The sequence below is a fragment of the Pseudophryne corroboree genome, chromosome 9 (assembly GCF_028390025.1).
Source record: "Pseudophryne corroboree isolate aPseCor3 chromosome 9, aPseCor3.hap2, whole genome shotgun sequence".
Classification (NCBI taxonomy): domain Eukaryota; kingdom Metazoa; phylum Chordata; class Amphibia; order Anura; family Myobatrachidae; genus Pseudophryne; species Pseudophryne corroboree.
The window spans coordinates 230,067,621-230,085,003 of NC_086452.1; the positions used below are offsets into that span (position 1 = coordinate 230,067,621).

Consider the following 17,383-nt stretch of genomic DNA (forward strand, 5'->3'; position numbering starts at 1 on the left):
GGACCAATTGGACTCCTGAATCAAGCCGTTCAAAGGTCCTCATCTCAAATTCCAGTTTGTAATTATTTCCATCTTGCTCAACTCAGTTCCTGGACTGTGGCTATGTAAAATAGATGAACTTGATGCTCAAGTTCCAGCGCAATTTTTAATTTTATTATATATTTTTTATTATATTATATAAATTGAACGCAGTGCTATGACAGGCCCTTATCCATACAGTTGAATCATGTTTTAAATTAATGTTGAAACATTAGAATCATATGTAATATTTGAATAAATTTGTGTGATATTTTTAATATATTCAGCTCTCTAGCGCCAATTTTGTTTCTGTATCTATTTGCTTGTGGGGACTAACTGTTCCGGTATTTATTGGCTGCTTTTAGTAAAACAGCTCACGAACAGCGCCAGACAAATTACTTGCTAATTTATTTTCTGCAAGAAAACCATTTATGCCTATCCACAATTATTTCCAATTTTTGTTTAAAGATTTGCTTTGTAGGCAACACAAAGAGGCAATCTTAGTTAACAGTTAAATGAGCCTTCCATTACATTAGCCTTCCATATATTCCATTATATATATTAAAATTGATGGAGAGGGGTTTTTTTTTGTAAGGTTTCTGTCTTAAGTGAGCTGAGCTGGAGTGTGAACATTAAAATAAAGACCTACTTCAGTTTAGTGAAGAGAATAGGTCTGACATCCACCTATTATTATTATTATTATTATTATTATTATTACATTTTATTTATAAGGTGCCACAAGTGTTTTGCAGCCCCGTACAAAGGACAGTACAGGGAGACAAAACTAAACATTACAGTAAATAAATAACAAAAATAGAGTACAGGTAACAAAGAGCACCACAATTCTCAAAACATAATACAGCTTAGATGTAAGTAGCGAGTGAGTTATCAGCGCACTACTAGGAGCTGGTGGCCATAGATAGATATGAGCCTTTACCAGTAGGAGAAAAAGCAGGTAAAGATGGTCGCTGAGTAGGAGATGGCTGTGAGTGAAATGTGTCGAAAAGAGTGTTTTGACAACAAAAGGAAAGAGGGCCCTGCTCTGAGGAGCTAACAATCTAGTAGGAAGGGGTGACAGACAGATGACATGAGGTCCAAGCAAGCGGGAGGTAGCCTGATGGCAAGATGTAAGCAAAGCAGAGATGGTCAAGGCATGAGGCAGGGGGATGGAGGAGCAGCCTCAGGACTAGGTTATGCATTGTAAGGGTACACTTTGAAGAATAGGTGGGTTTTCAGTGCCCGTTTGAAGCTTTACAAGGTCCAGGAGAGTCTAATGGAGCGGGGGAGTGCCTTCCACTGAAGAAGTGCAGCACGGGCAAAATCTTGAACTCGAGCATGGGAAGCAGTGACCAGGGTAGAGGAGAGGCGACGGTCATTGGCCGACCATAGGGGACAGGAGGGAGTATGAAGGGAGAGGAGGTTGGAGATGTAGGGAGCAGTGGAATCAGAGATGCCCTTGTATGTGATGGTGAGGAGTTTGAAGAGGATTCTGTAGGGGAATGGGAGCCAGTGCAGATTTTTTTGAAGGGTAGTGGCTGATGTGGAGCGGCTGGAGAGGAAGATAAGCCTAGCTGCAGAGTTGAGGACAGATTGGAGGGGAGCAAGATGGGAGCAAGTGAGGCCAGTGAGGAGAACGTTGCAGTTGTCGAGCCGTGAGATGCCCAGTGAGTGGATGATAAGTTTAGTTGCACTCTGGGAGAGAAATGGCCTGATGCGAGCAATGTTGCGTAGCTGGAACCGACAGGATTGTGCCAGAGCTTGGATGTGGGGTGCAAAGGAGAGGGAGGAGTCAAGAGTGACCCCCGAGCAGCGGAGTTGGGGAACGGGGGAGATGATGGTGTTGTCAACAGTGATAGAGATATTGGTAGGGGGTGTTACTCTGGCGGGAGGAAAGATAATGAGTTCAGTTTTGTCCATGCTTCAGAGAGTGCTCAGCCATCCAGGAGGAGATGGCAGAGAAGCAGCTGGAAACCTGAGAGAGGACAGAGGGGGACAGATCAGGAGAGGAGAGGTAGAGTTGTGTATCATCAGCATAGAGGTAGTATAATACTGGTGGTATAATACTTATTAGAATACTGGTAACAGCACACTGCTATACAGCAGTCGTTACACAAATGTCATTGCTAATACATCTGCATGTTCAGTGCCATCTGTTTTCCACATCACCTGAGGTAAGAGAGACTGAGTTAGAAATTGATTGTCAGATCTGCAGGTACCACAGAGATAGGTATTAAGGAGCAGTGGTGGATTTATCACAAGGCAACCAAAGCAGCTGCTTAGGGCCCTGTAGGTCCCAGGGGGCCTTGCTGGTTCCAAGGGGCCCGTTGACAAGGCTGAATAAAAGGCATTTACGGCGGACTGCGGGCTCTGATGAAATTGTCTAAGAGCTGGGCTAGCTGGATACTCCAGGCAGTGCTGGGTGCCGGCTCCAGTAATGCAGTATTGTGCATGTGTCCATCATGACACACGTTTGTATATGTCAGATGCGCAAAGAGAGGAGCTGGGAAGTGCACAGAGACAAACATGACCTCTTCCAGTGTACATGACTGCAATATTTTTTTTAATTTTGTATAACATCCACCTACTTCAATTCCAATCAAATCAATACAATCACTGACTGAGGGGTGCAACAATGGGTATTAGAAAATGCTGATATAAAATGCAGTCAATGAGTGAGAGGTGATAATAATGAGTATTTTAGGCAGTGGGGTTTGCTACAATCAGTAATCCTGGGTCACTCATATACAATATAGTCAGTGAGTGAAGGTGTAATACTGGGGTATGGGGACCTGCTACCAGGCCCGGCCCTACGCATATGCCGACTACGCGGCTGCGTAGAGCGCTGGACCTATGAGGGCACTCCGGTGCTTATGAAGTCACTCATTCTCCGCCGTGTGCCGCCTGCATCCTGCCGCTCCCCACCTGCCGCCCGCCACTCACTATCACCACCAGCCGCGGTGCTCACCACCCGCATCCCGCCATGGACTGTAACAATCAGGCTCCTCTGACAAACGCACAGAGGAGACCTGCAATGATCCGCCTCCCAAGTGACTGTTCTGTTTCCACAGCCCTCCCCTGATGCCAGGGAACAGGGGGAGGGAGACAGTGCAGCGTCTACTAATGAGGGGGAGCAGGAGCTATGACCCTACAGATGGAAGGTACTGTATGTGCAGCTCCCCTGTACAATGTGTCAGTGTGCCCCTGGTTGCTGTTATATGTATGTGTGTGTGTCAGTGTGCCCTTTATGCAATCTATGTAACGTGTATAAGCAGCACTTCTGTGGTGTAACGTGTATAAGTGTCTCCTCTGTGGTGTAGCGTGTATAAGTGTCTCCTCTGTGGTGTAACATGTATAAGCGGCACTTCTGTGGTGTAACGTGTATAAGTGTCTCCTCTGTGGTGTAGCGTGTATAACCGGCTCCTCTGTGGTGTAGCGTGTATAAGTGTCTCCTCTGTGGTGTAGCGTGTATAAGCGTCTCTGTGGTGTAACGTGTATAAGCGTCTCCTCTGTGGCGTAACGTGTATAACCGGCTCCTCTGTGGCGTAACGTGTATAAGCATCTCCTCTGTGGTGTAACGTGTATAACTGTCTCCTCTATGGTGTAACGTGTATAAGCGGCACTTCTGTGGTGTAACGTGTATAAGCGTCTCCTCTGTGATGTAGCGTATGTAAGTGTCTCCTCTGTGCTGTAGCGGTAATAAACGGCTCTTCTGTGGTGTAACGTGTATAAGTGTCTTGTCTGTGGTGTAGCGTGTATAAGCGGCTCCTCTGTGGTGTAATGTGTATAACCGGTTTCTTCTGTGGTGTAACATGTATAAGCGTCTCCTCTGTGCCGTAACGTGTATAAGCGTCTCCTCTGTGGTATAACGTGTATAAGCATCTCCTCTGTGGTGTAATGTGTATAAGCGTCTCCTCGGTGGTGTAACATACATAAGCGGCTCCTCTGTGGTGTAGCATATATAAGTGGCTCCTCTGTGGTGTAATGTGTATAAGCAGATCTACTGTGGTGTAACCTGTATAAGTGGCTCCTCTGTGGTGTAACGTGTATAAGCAGATCTACTGTGGTGTAACGTGTATAAGTGTCTCTTCTGTGGTGTAACGTGTATAAGTGTCTCCTCTGTGGTGTAACATGTATAAGCATCTCCTCTGTGGTGTAACGTGTATAAGTGGCTCTTCTGTGGTGTAGCGTGTATAAGCGTCTCGTCTGTGGTGTAACGTGTATAAGCGGAATATCTGTAGTGTAACGTGTATAATTGGCTCTTCTGTGGTGTAACGCGTATAAGCGACTCTTCTGTGGTGTAACGCATATAAGCGGCTCCTCTGTGGTGTAACGCGTATAATCGGCTCTACTTTGTTGTAACGTGTATAATCGGCTCTACTTTGGTGTAACGTGTATAAGCGGCTCTACTGTGGCGTAATGTGTATAAGCGGCTCTACTGTGGCGTAATGTGTATAAGCGGCTCTACTGTGGTGTAACGTGTATAAGCGGCTCCTCTGTGGTGTAACGCATATAAGCGGCTCCTCTGTGGTGTAACGTGTATAAGCGACTTTACTGGGGGGTGACGTGTATAATCGGCTCTTCTGTGGTGTGACATGTATAAGCGGCTCTATATATTCCAATAAGGGGCACCAAAATATATACTCGCATACCAAAAAAATTAGGCTCAGGCCGGCCCTGCCTGCTACATTCAGTGAGGGGAGCACTGATCTCTCATGCCGTAACTGAGTGGTGTAATAATGGAAATTAGAGGTGAGGGGACATGGTGCAATCAGTGAAGGGGGGAAGTAATTTACTGTAATAGAATATAAGGAAGAAAAACAACAAATAATGTAAGTGGAATAAATCAAGAATGAAAATATAGGGCTAGGGATTGTTTTAGGGAAGGGGGCCCTAAATCGGTATCTTGCTTAAGGCCCCATGAGGTCTAAATCCACCTCTGTTAAGGATTACACAAACACCCAGTATCAGACTGGGGCATGAAGGGCCCACCGGGGGAATGTGGTTGTAGGGGTGCGGCCAGCCTCCACTGGGGGTTTGACCAGCTGCCACAGAGGCTAAGCTAGCCATTAGAGCAGGCTTTCCCAACCACGGTCCTCGAGGCACACCAACAGTGCAGGTTTTAGTGATATCCAGGCTGCAGCACAGATGATTAAATCAAAATAACTGAGCTACTAATTAAGTCATCTGTGCTGAAGCCTGGATATCACTAAAACATGCACTGTTGGTGTGCCTTGAGGACCGTGGTTGGGAAAGCCTGCATTAGAGAGTGCATGGTTTGGGCCCCTTGATAAATATATACAGTAAACACTGCTAGTGCATGCATGATAATGTACCAGATTAATAACTGCACTGTGGAGAAAATGCCATAGTCCTGTGCAGTATAAGTTAACATATGTATAACGTATAATGCAAATGCACAGTCTAGAACAGGGGAGGGCAATTATTTCAGCTGAGGGGCCACTTGACACTTTCCTGTCAGTATTCGAGGGCCGCACACAAAATAGCAGCCCCCCCCCCCCCCCCCCCTCCATGCGCCAAAAATATAGGGACGTGGCTTGTGTGGAAGGGGCGTAGCCAAAAAATCATACAGATTCATATTAGGCTGCACAATAGTCTCCATTATTTAAATGATGCCACACAGTAGCGTCACTTACACACATTACACCAGGTAGAGCCCCTTTTACATTACAGCAGGTAGAGCTCTCTTTTACACACTGTGGGTGGGGGTGGGGGGAGGGTTTGGGTTAGGCTGCGAGGAGTGGAGGTTAGGGTTGGGCACCGCCCTCGGAGGGTTAGGGTTAGGCTACTGGGGGAAGGGCCCTAGGTTTAGGCAGCCATGGGGGGTGGTTAGGGTTAGGCACCAAGGGAGGAGGTTAGGGTTAGGTTGCGGGGAGGGAGGGATAGGGCATTGGGAAGAAGGGAGAACACCCCTTACTCACCCCTGTCAGTTTCGAGATATCGGGATCCCAGCGTCGGTATTTTGAACGACGGGATCCCAAGTGGCGGTGAATCATACTGATCCAACACATACACAGAGCTACATATACAGAGTTACACAGACACATATACAGAGTTACATATACATAGTTACACAGACACATATACAGAGTTACAGACATACAGTATACATAGAATTACACAGACACATATAGAGCTACAGACACATATAAAGCTACAGACACATATACAGAGCTATAGACACATATAGAGTTACACAGAGACATATACATATACAGACACATACACAGAGTTACAGGGCTGTGCTCCGTGCTGGATAGCCCCGCCCCCTGCAGGGACACTACTTCCTCCTTTCTTCTTTCTGATAATCAGGAATTTCCCATTAAAGGAGGGGTGCCCAGGACACATGCCCCGAGAGACCCCTGCTACTGAGAGCCGACCATTCTCCGCACGGCATAGCAGTCCTTTCCCCTGTCTCAGAGGCGGAGCTTCGCCTGGCTGGCTGGGTGAGTGAGAATAGCAGGGGGAGGAGGAGCTGCGCTGACAGGGAGAAGGGGGAGAGATCACATAGTGCCGGCTGCGGCAACAGAGCCGCGCTGCCGCAGGCATCAGCTTGCAGCCGCTGCTGGTGACCTGGGCTGGAAGCTGGCCGGGACAATGACAAGCTGCCCTGTCGGGCCGCTTGTCATTGCATGCAGGTGGGAGGCAGCGGGCCGGGCAGGATCGGTTCGCGGGCCGCATCCGGCCCGCGGGCCGTATTTTGCCCACCCCTAGTCTAGAACCTGGTCCCTAGAGGAGGTGGAGCCCAGACAGTTCCCCTGTACACCTGTGGACCAGTCCAAACCGCCCCCCCCCCCCCCCCCATCCCCATATAAGAATGAGATTACATCAACATAATGCATATAAATGTGTTCTTTTTTACTGTTTCTTCAGTCATGTCAAATAGCTCCTCTTGGCACACCAGGTCCAGTCTGGCTTTCCACACTGATCTTTTTCGCACAAAATGTGCATCTTATTAGCATGTAGAAAACACATAAAAGTGACAAAATGACACTGCTAGCTTAAGGCCCATACACACGGTGAGATTCGGGCTATGCCGATTCTCAGTATGCGACAGGGGCTAGGTCAGCATCGCAAGCACATAATGAGCATCGTCGTCGAATCGGGATCGCAAGGTGACTTTCACCTTGCGATCTGCACTTACTTTTCTTACGATCCTGACTATATAGTCAAAATTTTAAGAAAATATCTCACCGTGTGTACACACCCTTACACTGATCAATTTGGTGTGGGACATTTGTACATCTTTGTGCGAGTCTGTGTAAAAAGGGCTCCAATGTGAGCGGCTATTAATGGCAATTCCTGTACTATTGGAGATACAGCCTAGCATCTCTGGTACAATGTGAGCGGCTATTAATGGCAATTCCTGTACTATTGGAGATACAGCCTAGCATCTCTGGTACAATGTGAGCGGCTATTAATGGCAATTCCTGTACTATTGGAGATACAGTCTAGCATCTCTGGTACAATGTGAGCGGCTATTAATGGCAATTCCTGTACTATTGGAGATACAGCCTAGCATCTCTGGTACAATGTGAGTGGCAATTAATGGCAATTCCTGTACTATTGGAGATACAGCCTAGCATCTCTGGTACAATGTGAGCGGCTATTAATGGCAATTCCTGTACTATTGGAGATACAGCCTGGCATCTCTGGTACAATGTGAGCGGCTATTAATGGCAATTCCTGTACTATTGACGATACAGCCTAGCATCTCTGGTACAATGTGAGTGGCAATTAATGGCAATTCCTGTACTATTGGAGATACAGCCTAGCATCTCTGGTACAATGTGAGCGGCTATTAATGGCAATTCCTGTACTATTGGAGATACAGCCTAGCATCTCTGGTACAATGTGAGCGGCTATTAATGGCAATTCCTGTACTATTGACGATACAGCCTAGCATCTCTGGTACAATGTGAGCGGCTATTAATGGCAATTCCTGTACTATTGGAGATACAGCCTAGCATCTCTGGTACAATGTGAGCGGCTATTAATGGCAATTCCTGTACTACTGGAGATACAGCCTGGCATCTCTGGTACAATGTGAGTGGCTATTAATGGCAATTCCTGTACTATTGGAGATACAGCCTAGCATCTCTGGTACAATGTGAGCGGCTATTAATGGCAATTCCTGTACTATTGGAGATACAGCCTAGCATCTCTGGTACAATGTGAGCGGCTATTAATGGCAATTCCTGTACTATTGGAGATACAGTCTAGCATCTCTGGTACAATGTGAGCGGCTATTAATGGCAATTCCTGTACTATTGGAGATACAGCCTAGCATCTCTGGTACAATGTGAGTGGCAATTAATGGCAATTCCTGTACTATTGGAGATACAGCCTAGCATCTCTGGTACAATGTGAGCGGCTATTAATGGCAATTCCTGTACTATTGGAGATACAGCCTAGCATCTCTGGTACAATGTGAGCGGCAATTAATGGCAATTCCTGTACTATTGGAGATACAGCCTGGCATCTCTGGTACAATGTGAGCGGCAATTAATGGCAATTCCTGTACTATTTAAGATACAGCCTAGCATCTCTGGTACAATGTGAGCGGCTATTAATGGCAATTCCTGTACTATTGGAGATACAGCCTAGCATCTCTGGTACAATGTGAGCGGCTATTAATGGCAATTCCTGTACTATTGGAGATACAGCCTAGCATCTCTGGTACAATGTGAGCGGCTATTAATGGCAATTCCTGTACTATTGGAGATACAGCCTAGCATCTCTGGTACAATGTGAGCGGCAATTAATGGCAATTCCTGTACTATTGGAGATACAGCCTGGCATCTCTGGTACAATGTGAGCGGCAATTAATGGCAATTCCTGTACTATTTAAGATACAGCCTAGCATCTCTGGTACAATGTGAGCGGCTATTAATGGCAATTCCTGTACTATTGGAGATACAGCCTAGCATCTCTGGTACAATGTGAGCGGCTATTAATGGCAATTCCTGTACTATTGGAGATACAGCCTGGCATCTCTGGTACAATGTGAGCGGCTATTAATGGCAATTCCTGTACTATTTAAGATACAGCCTAGCATCTCTGGTACAATGTGAGTGGCTATTAATGGCAATTCCTGTACTATTGGAGATACAGCCTGGCATCTCTGGTACAATGTGAGCGGCTATTAATGGCAATTCCTGTACTATTTAAGATACAGCCTAGCATCTCTGGTACAATGTGAGTGGCTATTAATGGCAATTCCTGTACTATTGGAGATACAGCCTAGCATCTCTGGTACAATGTGAGTGGCAATTAATGGCAATTCCTGTACTATTTAAGATACAGCCTAGCATCTCTGGTACAATGTGAGCGGCTATTAATGGCAATTCCTGTACTATTGGAGATACAGCCTAGCATCTCTGGTACAATGTGAGCAGTTATTAATGGCAATTCCTGTACTATTGGAGATACAGCCTAGCATCTCTGGTACAATGTGAGCGGCTATTAATGGCAATTCCTGTACTATTTAAGATACAGCCTAGCATCTCTGGTACAATGTGAGCGGCTATTAATGGCAATTCCTGTACTATTGACGATACAGCCTAGCATCTCTGGTACAATGTAAGCGGCAATTAATGGCAATTCCTGTACTATTTAAGATACAGCCTAGCATCTCTGGTAGAATGTGAGCGGCTATTAATGGCAATTCCTGTACTATTGACGATACAGCCTGGCATCTCTGGTACAATGTGAGCGGCAATTAATGGCAATTCCTGTACTATTGATGATACAGCCTAGCATCTCTGGTACAATGTGAGCGGCTATTAATGGCAATTCCTGTACTATTGGAGATACAGCCTAGCATCTCTGGTACAATGTGAGTGGCTATTAATGGCAATTCCTGTACTATTGACGATACAGCCTAGCATCTCTGGTACAATGTGAGTGGCAATTAATGGCAATTCCTGTACTATTGACGATACAGCCTAGCATCTCTGGTACAATGTGAGTGGCTATTAATGGCAATTCCTGTACTATTGGAGATACAGCCTAGCATCTCTGGTACAATGTGAGCGGCAATTAATGGCAATTCCTGTACTATTGACGATACAGCCTAGCATCTCTGGTACAATGTGAGCGGCTATTAATGGCAATTCCTGTACTATTTAAGATACAGCCTAGCATCTCTGGTACAATGTGAGCGGCTATTAATGGCAATTCCTGTACTATTGGATATACAGCCTTGCATCTCTGGTACAATGTGAGTGGCAATTAATGGCAATTCCTGTACTATTTAAGATACAGCCTAGCATCTCTGGTACAATGTGAGCGGCTATTAATGGCAATTCCTGTACTATTTAAGATACAGCCTAGCATCTCTGGTACAATGTGAGCGGCTATTAATGGCAATTCCTGTACTATTGGAGATACAGCCTAGCATCTCTGGTACAATGTGAGTGGCAATTAATGGCAATTCCTGTACTATTTAAGATACAGCCTAGCATCTCTGGTACAATGTGAGCGGCTATTAATGGCAATTCCTGTACTATTGGAGATACAGCCTAGCATCTCTGGTACAATGTGAGCAGTTATTAATGGCAATTCCTGTACTATTGGAGATACAGCCTAGCATCTCTGGTACAATGTGAGCGGCTATTAATGGCAATTCCTGTACTATTTAAGATACAGCCTAGCATCTCTGGTACAATGTGAGCGGCTATTAATGGCAATTCCTGTACTATTGACGATACAGCCTAGCAACTCTGGTACTGTGTGAGCGGCAATTAATGGCAATTCCTGTACTATTTAAGATACAGCCTAGCATCTCTGGTACAATGTGAGCGGCTATTAATGGCAATTCCTGTACTATTGACGATACAGCCTGGCATCTCTGGTACAATGTGAGCGGCAATTAATGGCAATTCCTGTACTATTGACGATACAGCCTAGCATCTCTGGTACAATGTGAGTGGCTATTAATGGCAATTCCTGTACTATTGACGATACAGCCTAGCATCTCTGGTACAATGTGAGTGGCTATTAATGGCAATTCCTGTACTATTGACGATACAGCCTAGCATCTCTGGTACAATGTGAGCGGCTATTAATGGCAATTCCTGTACTATTGGAGATACAGCCTAGCATCTCTGGTACAATCTGAGCGGCTATTAACGGCAATTCCTGTACTATTGACGATACAGCCTGGCATCTCTGGTACAATGTGAGCGGCTATTAATGGCAATTCCTGTACTATTGACGATACAGCCTAGCATCTCTGGTACAATGTGAGCTGCTATTAACGGCAATTCCTGTACTATTGACGATACAGCCTAGCATCTCTGGTACAATGTGAGTGGCTATTAATGGCAATTCCTGTACTATTGACGATACAGCCTAGCATCTCTGGTACAATGTGAGCGGCTATTAACGGCAATTCCTGTACTATTGACGATACAGCCTGGCATCTCTGGTACAATGTGAGCGGCTATTAATGGCAATTCCTGTACTATTTAAGATACAGCCTAGCATCTCTGGTACAATGTGAGCGGCTATTAATGGCAATTCCTGTACTATTGACGATACAGCCTGGCATCTCTGGTACAATGTGAGCGGCAATTAATGGCAATTCCTGTACTATTGACGATACAGCCTAGCATCTCTGGTACAATGTGAGCGGCTATTAATGGCAATTCCTGTACTATTGGAGATACAGCCTAGCATCTCTGGTACAATGTGAGCGGCAATTAATGGCAATTCCTGTACTATTGACGATACAGCCTAGCATCTCTGGTACAATGTGAGCGGCTATTAATGGCAATTCCTGTACTATTGGAGATACAGCCTAGCATCTCTGGTACAATGTGAGTGGCTATTAATGGCAATTCCTGTACTATTGACGATACAGCCTAGCATCTCTGGTACAATGTGAGTGGCAATTAATGGCAATTCCTGTACTATTGACGATACAGCCTAGCATCTCTGGTACAATGTGAGCGGCTATTAATGGCAATTCCTGTACTATTTAAGATACAGCCTAGCATCTCTGGTACAATGTGAGTGGCTATTAATGGCAATTCCTGTACTATTGGAGATACAGCCTAGCATCTCTGGTACAATGTGAGCGGCAATTAATGGCAATTCCTGTACTATTGACGATACAGCCTAGCATCTCTGGTACAATGTGAGCGGCTATTAATGGCAATTCCTGTACTATTGGAGATACAGCCTAGCATCTCTGGTACAATGTGAGCGGCTATTAATGGCAATTCCTGTACTATTTAAGATACAGCTTAGCATCTCTGGTAGAATGTGAGCGGCTATTAATGGCAATTCCTGTACTATTTAAGATACAGCCTAGCATCTCTGGTACAATGTGAGCGGCTATTAATGGCAATTCCTGTACTATTGGATATACAGCCTTGCATCTCTGGTACAATGTGAGTGGCAATTAATGGCAATTCCTGTACTATTTAAGATACAGCCTAGCATCTCTGGTACAATGTGAGCGGCTATTAATGGCAATTCCTATACTATTGGATATACAGCCTAGCATCTCTGGTACAATGTGAGTGGCAATTAATGGCAATTCCTGTACTATTGGAGATACAGCCTAGCATCTCTGGTACAATGTGAGCGGCTATTAATGGCAATTCCTGTACTATTGGAGATACAGCCTAGCATCTCTGGTACAATGTGAGCAGTTATTAATGGCAATTCCTGTACTATTGGAGATACAGCCTAGCATCTCTGGTACAATGTGAGCAGCTATTAATGGCAATTCCTGTACTATTTAAGATACAGCCTAGCATCTCTTGTACAATGTGAGCGGCTATTAATGGCAATTCCTGTACTATTGACGATACAGCCTAGCATCTCTGGTACAATGTGAGCGGCAATTAATGGCAATTCCTGTACTATGGTACAATGTGAGCGGTTATTAATGGCAATTCCTGTACTATCGAAGATACAGCCTAGCATCTCTGGTACAATGTGAGCGGTTATTAATGGCAATTCCTGTACTATTGAAGATACAGCCTGGCATCTCTGGTACAATGTGAGCGGCTATTAATGGCAATTCCTGTACTATTGAAGATACAGCCTAGCATCTCTGGTACAATGTGAGCGGCAATTAATGGCAATTCCTGTACTATTGAAGATACAGCCTAGCATCTCTGGTACAATGTGAGCGGCTATTAATGGCAATTCCTGTACTATTGAAGATACAGCCTAGCATCTCTGGTACAATGTGAGCGGTTATTAATGGCAATTCCTGTACTATTGACGATACAGCCTAGCATCTCTGGTACAATGTGAGCGGTTATTAATGGCAATTCCTGTACTATTGACGATACAGCCTAGCATCTCTGGTACAATGTGAGCGGCTATTAACGGCAATTCCTGTACTATTGACGATACAGCCTGGCATCTCTGGTACAATGTGAGCGGCTATTAACGGCAATTCCTGTACTATTGACGATACAGCCTGGCATCTCTGGTACAATGTGAGTGGCAATTAATGGCAATTCCTGTACTATTGAAGATACAGCCTAGCATCTCTGGTACAATGTGAGCGGTTATTAATGGCAATTCCTGTACTATTGACGATACAGCCTAGCATCTCTGGTACAATGTGAGCGGCTATTAACGGCAATTCCTGTACTATTGACGATACAGCCTGGCATCTCTGGTACAATGTGAGCGGCTATTAACGGCAATTCCTGTACTATTGACGATACAGCCTGGCATCTCTGGTACAATGTATGTGAGCGGCTATTAATGGCAATTCCTGTACTATTGACGATACAGCCTAGCATCTCTGGTACAATGTGAGCGGCTATTAACGGCAATTCCTGTACTATTGACGATACAGCCTGGCATCTCTGGTACAATGTGAGCTGCTATTGGCTGCAAAAATTCACAAAATATAAAGAAAAAAATAGTGCGCTACTCTTCTCAAAGTGCCTCAGTGGAACCCAACGTTGAGAGCCGTATGGCATCCAGAAAACCAGTAAGTGAGGACACATCTGTATGATAAATACTGTAGACTATGTAAAATAACAAGAAATACTGGCAATAAAAATATATCATGTGTTTTTCCAGCCCCATGTGTCCCAGTGCTGGAACAACCACAGCTCAACTGTTACAACAACTCAGTTTCATTATCCTGGAGTACAAGCTCAGGTGCAATCAGTTATGTGTCCAATGTCACCAGCCCGGGAGAAGAGACACTATCTTGTTATATGGAAGACCCAGGCTGCACTATCAATGAGCTGAAGTGTGGTCAGACATACAGTGTGACAGTTACAGCCATCAGCAAACAGTGCTGGGGTCCAACAAGTGCCCCAACTACCCTTATGACAGGTATGGTCTTTGTATCAATATGTAAGTGACATGATCATTTTTTTTACACTATGGTTTTCTTTCCTTCAAACACATTTATTGCTCCAATTTCAGCTCCAGTATGATTTTTTTTTAAAAACATATCTGTTTATACAGCTTTAAGTAATATCGTTTCCTGAGAGAGAAGTGAGAAGTATGGTGCATGCTGCATATCCTTGATTGTGTCTTTATTGTTTCAGCACCATGTCAGCCTCAAAATGTGGTTCCTAAAATGAATTGCTCCAACTCAGCCACCCAACTGAGCTGGGATAAAGCCCTGGGAGCTCTGAGCTATTTCTCAGTTCTGAGAACACCTGGGAGTCGCTATGTTGTGTGTAACAGCACTGAGCTTGGTTGTGAGATCAGCAGTGTCCCCTGCGGACAGTCATATGATGTGATAGTGACAGCAGTCAATGATCAGTGTGAGAGTGCACCCAGCTTTCCTGCAGAGTTATACACAGGTAAGATGGGCTGCTTTAATACTTAATGAAATATAGAATCATTGATAAAAAAAATCTATTAAAAAAACCCAGCTAAAATTATGTAATTTTTGCAATCCAAAACGTGAAATTCAAATCTGAATTCCAATACACAGGAAGATCCAAACCGGGAATCAGTTTGGATCAGCTCTCCTTGGGAGACCCGGGTCGGGATTTGGTTTGGTTCTGATTCACAAAATTCTGTTTAATTCGGACTCCTGGAGAAGCGCACCGCACACCTCTACTAGAAACATAATTTCTGTCAACATTTTGTTTGTTAAAATCAACAAATTCTGCAATGTTTTAGGACTTTTTTTTTAATCAAAGCCCCCTAAAAGTAAAGCGATGCGGTTATGTGGCCGGCGGTCAAGACACCACCTATCACAATACCGGCACCTGCATCCCGAACACTGACTAGCCCGTGGGTCGGCATGCCAACCAACAGGAGCTATTCCCACTCGTGGGTGTCCACGACATCAGTAGAGTGGGAATAGAACCTGTGGGGAGCGCAGCAAGTATAATTCACTCATGCACTTCTTGACACCTGACTTGGCAAGCTGTAAAACTACAAATCTCTTACCACTGTCAGTCAATGGAGAGCTGAGTCTTGTAGGCTGGGTCATCCAAATGGAGGTTATGTAACGCATATAGGGGGTCATTCCGAGTTGATCGCTCGCTAGCTAGTTTTAGCAACCGTGCAAACGCTATGCCGCCGCCCACTGGGAGTGTATTTTAGCTTAGCAGAAGTGCGAACGGTTGTATTGCAGAGCAGCTACAAATTTTTTTTGTGTAGTTTCAGAGTAGCTCAAAACCTAATCAGCGCTTGCGATCACTTCAGACTATTCAGTTCCGGATTTGACGTCACAAACCCGCCCAGCGTTCGCCCCTAGCCACACCTGGTTTTTTTCCTGGCACGCCTGCGTTTTTCCGCACTCTCCCTGAAAACGGTCAGTTGTCACCCAGAAACGCCCACTTCATGTCAATCACTCTGCGGCAAGCAGTGCAACTGAAATGCATCGCTAGACCCTGTGCAAAACTACACAGTTCATTGTGCCCGTATGTCGCGCATGCGCATTGCGCCACATACGCATGCACAGAGCTGCCGATTTTTAGCCTGACAGCTGATTCAAACTGTGCTATGCATAACTGTGAAGTATTAGTATGTGGAGCCCTGAGATTGCTGCATCCAGGTTCCTGCAAGTGAAATAAATAATGAAGGAGCATTTATCAGTGATTTATTAGCAATATTCTGAGGTCTTTTCACATAATTTATACATGCCTAATCTAGAAATATCCGGGAGTCTCATGTATTTCGGGGAAAGAAGAGTATGTCCCCATTGAAGAGGGACATCTGAACTGGCACTGGTGGGTTCGGATTTCTAAAAAACCGAACCGCACATCTCTATACCAAAGTATAAAATATAAATCATAGGAAAATATACATTTACCCAAAATAGACACTGCTATGACTCTGCTACTTTACAGGCTACCATTATAGTCATTATATACCAAGAAGTTGCTCATACAGTAGTGAGTACAGTACATTGCATTAGGTACAATATTCTTTCTGAAAAAACAAACAAAAAAAAATGGGTTCCCAGGCTGCCAACATCTAACAATGTAAGTATGATTGGTTCCATGATAAGTATTCAGGGTTTACCAGACATTGACTTTCTCTTTTAGTTCCTTGTCCAGCAGGAAACGTTAGTGTACAGCTCCAATGTGGAAATAACTATGCAGAGATCTCTTGGAGGCCTGCTCTTGAAGGGACAACCTACATTGCTACCATCAACGCAGTGGATGGGAATGAAAGCAAGTGCAACACATCTGAAGCCAGCTGTCTAGTAAATAATTTAATATGTGGCCAGACATATGCTGTGACGGTGGAAACATTTGGGTCAAGTTGTAGCAGCATAGCCAACTCACCAGAGTATGTTTACACAGGTAAGCAGAATGTCAAAGTCAATCATAACTCATTGAATCACAAAGGAATAACTTCCCATAGATTTATTCACCAACCAGTATCAGTAAACATCTACAATTAGGTAAAATGTATAGTAGATTAGTACAGGTTGAGTATCCCATATCCAAATATTCCGAAATACGGAATATTCCGAAATACGGACTTTTTTGAGTGAGAGTGAGATAGTAAAATCGTTGTTTTTTGATGGCTCAATGTACACAAACTTTGTTTAATACACAAAGTTATTAAAAATATTTTATTAAATGACCTTTAGGCTGTGTGTATAAGGAGTATATGAAACATAAATGAATTGTGTGAATGTACACACACTTTGTTTAATGCACAAAGTTATAAAAAATATTGTCTAAAATTACTTTCAGGCTGTGTGTATACGGTGTATGTGTAACATAAATGCATTCTGTGCTTATATTTAGGTCCCATCACCATGATATCTCATTATGGTATGCAATTATTCCAAAATACGGAAAAATCCCATATCCAACACACCTCTGGTCCCAAGCATTTTGGATAAGGGATACTCAACCTGTAATAGTACTTCACCTAT

General features: G+C 44.3%; 1 protein-coding gene and 1 long non-coding RNA gene across 6 annotated transcripts in view; one reads left to right on the top strand and one right to left on the bottom strand.

Annotated features, from left to right (window-relative positions):
* LOC134957196 (fibronectin type III domain-containing protein 7-like) overlaps positions 1 to 15,497 on the top strand; it is a 42,550-nt gene extending 27,053 nt beyond the window's left edge. The window contains exons 7-9 of the mRNA XM_063938892.1: positions 14,098 to 14,358; positions 14,577 to 14,837; positions 15,445 to 15,497. Coding sequence (XP_063794962.1) covers positions 14,098 to 14,358; positions 14,577 to 14,837; positions 15,445 to 15,497 — 575 coding nt within the window. The remainder of the gene's footprint in view (positions 1 to 14,097; positions 14,359 to 14,576; positions 14,838 to 15,444) is intronic.
* LOC134957922 (uncharacterized) overlaps positions 1 to 17,383 on the bottom strand; it is a 119,735-nt gene that overhangs the window by 85,980 nt on the left and 16,372 nt on the right. Inside the window, exon 4 of one of the 5 annotated variants that reach the window (XR_010186799.1) lies at positions 16,092 to 16,234. The exons of the other annotated variants lie outside the window; for them this stretch is intronic. This is a non-coding gene — a long non-coding RNA (uncharacterized LOC134957922). Of the gene's footprint in view, positions 1 to 16,091; positions 16,235 to 17,383 lie in introns of those variants that run through there. 5 annotated transcript variants of the gene reach the window in all.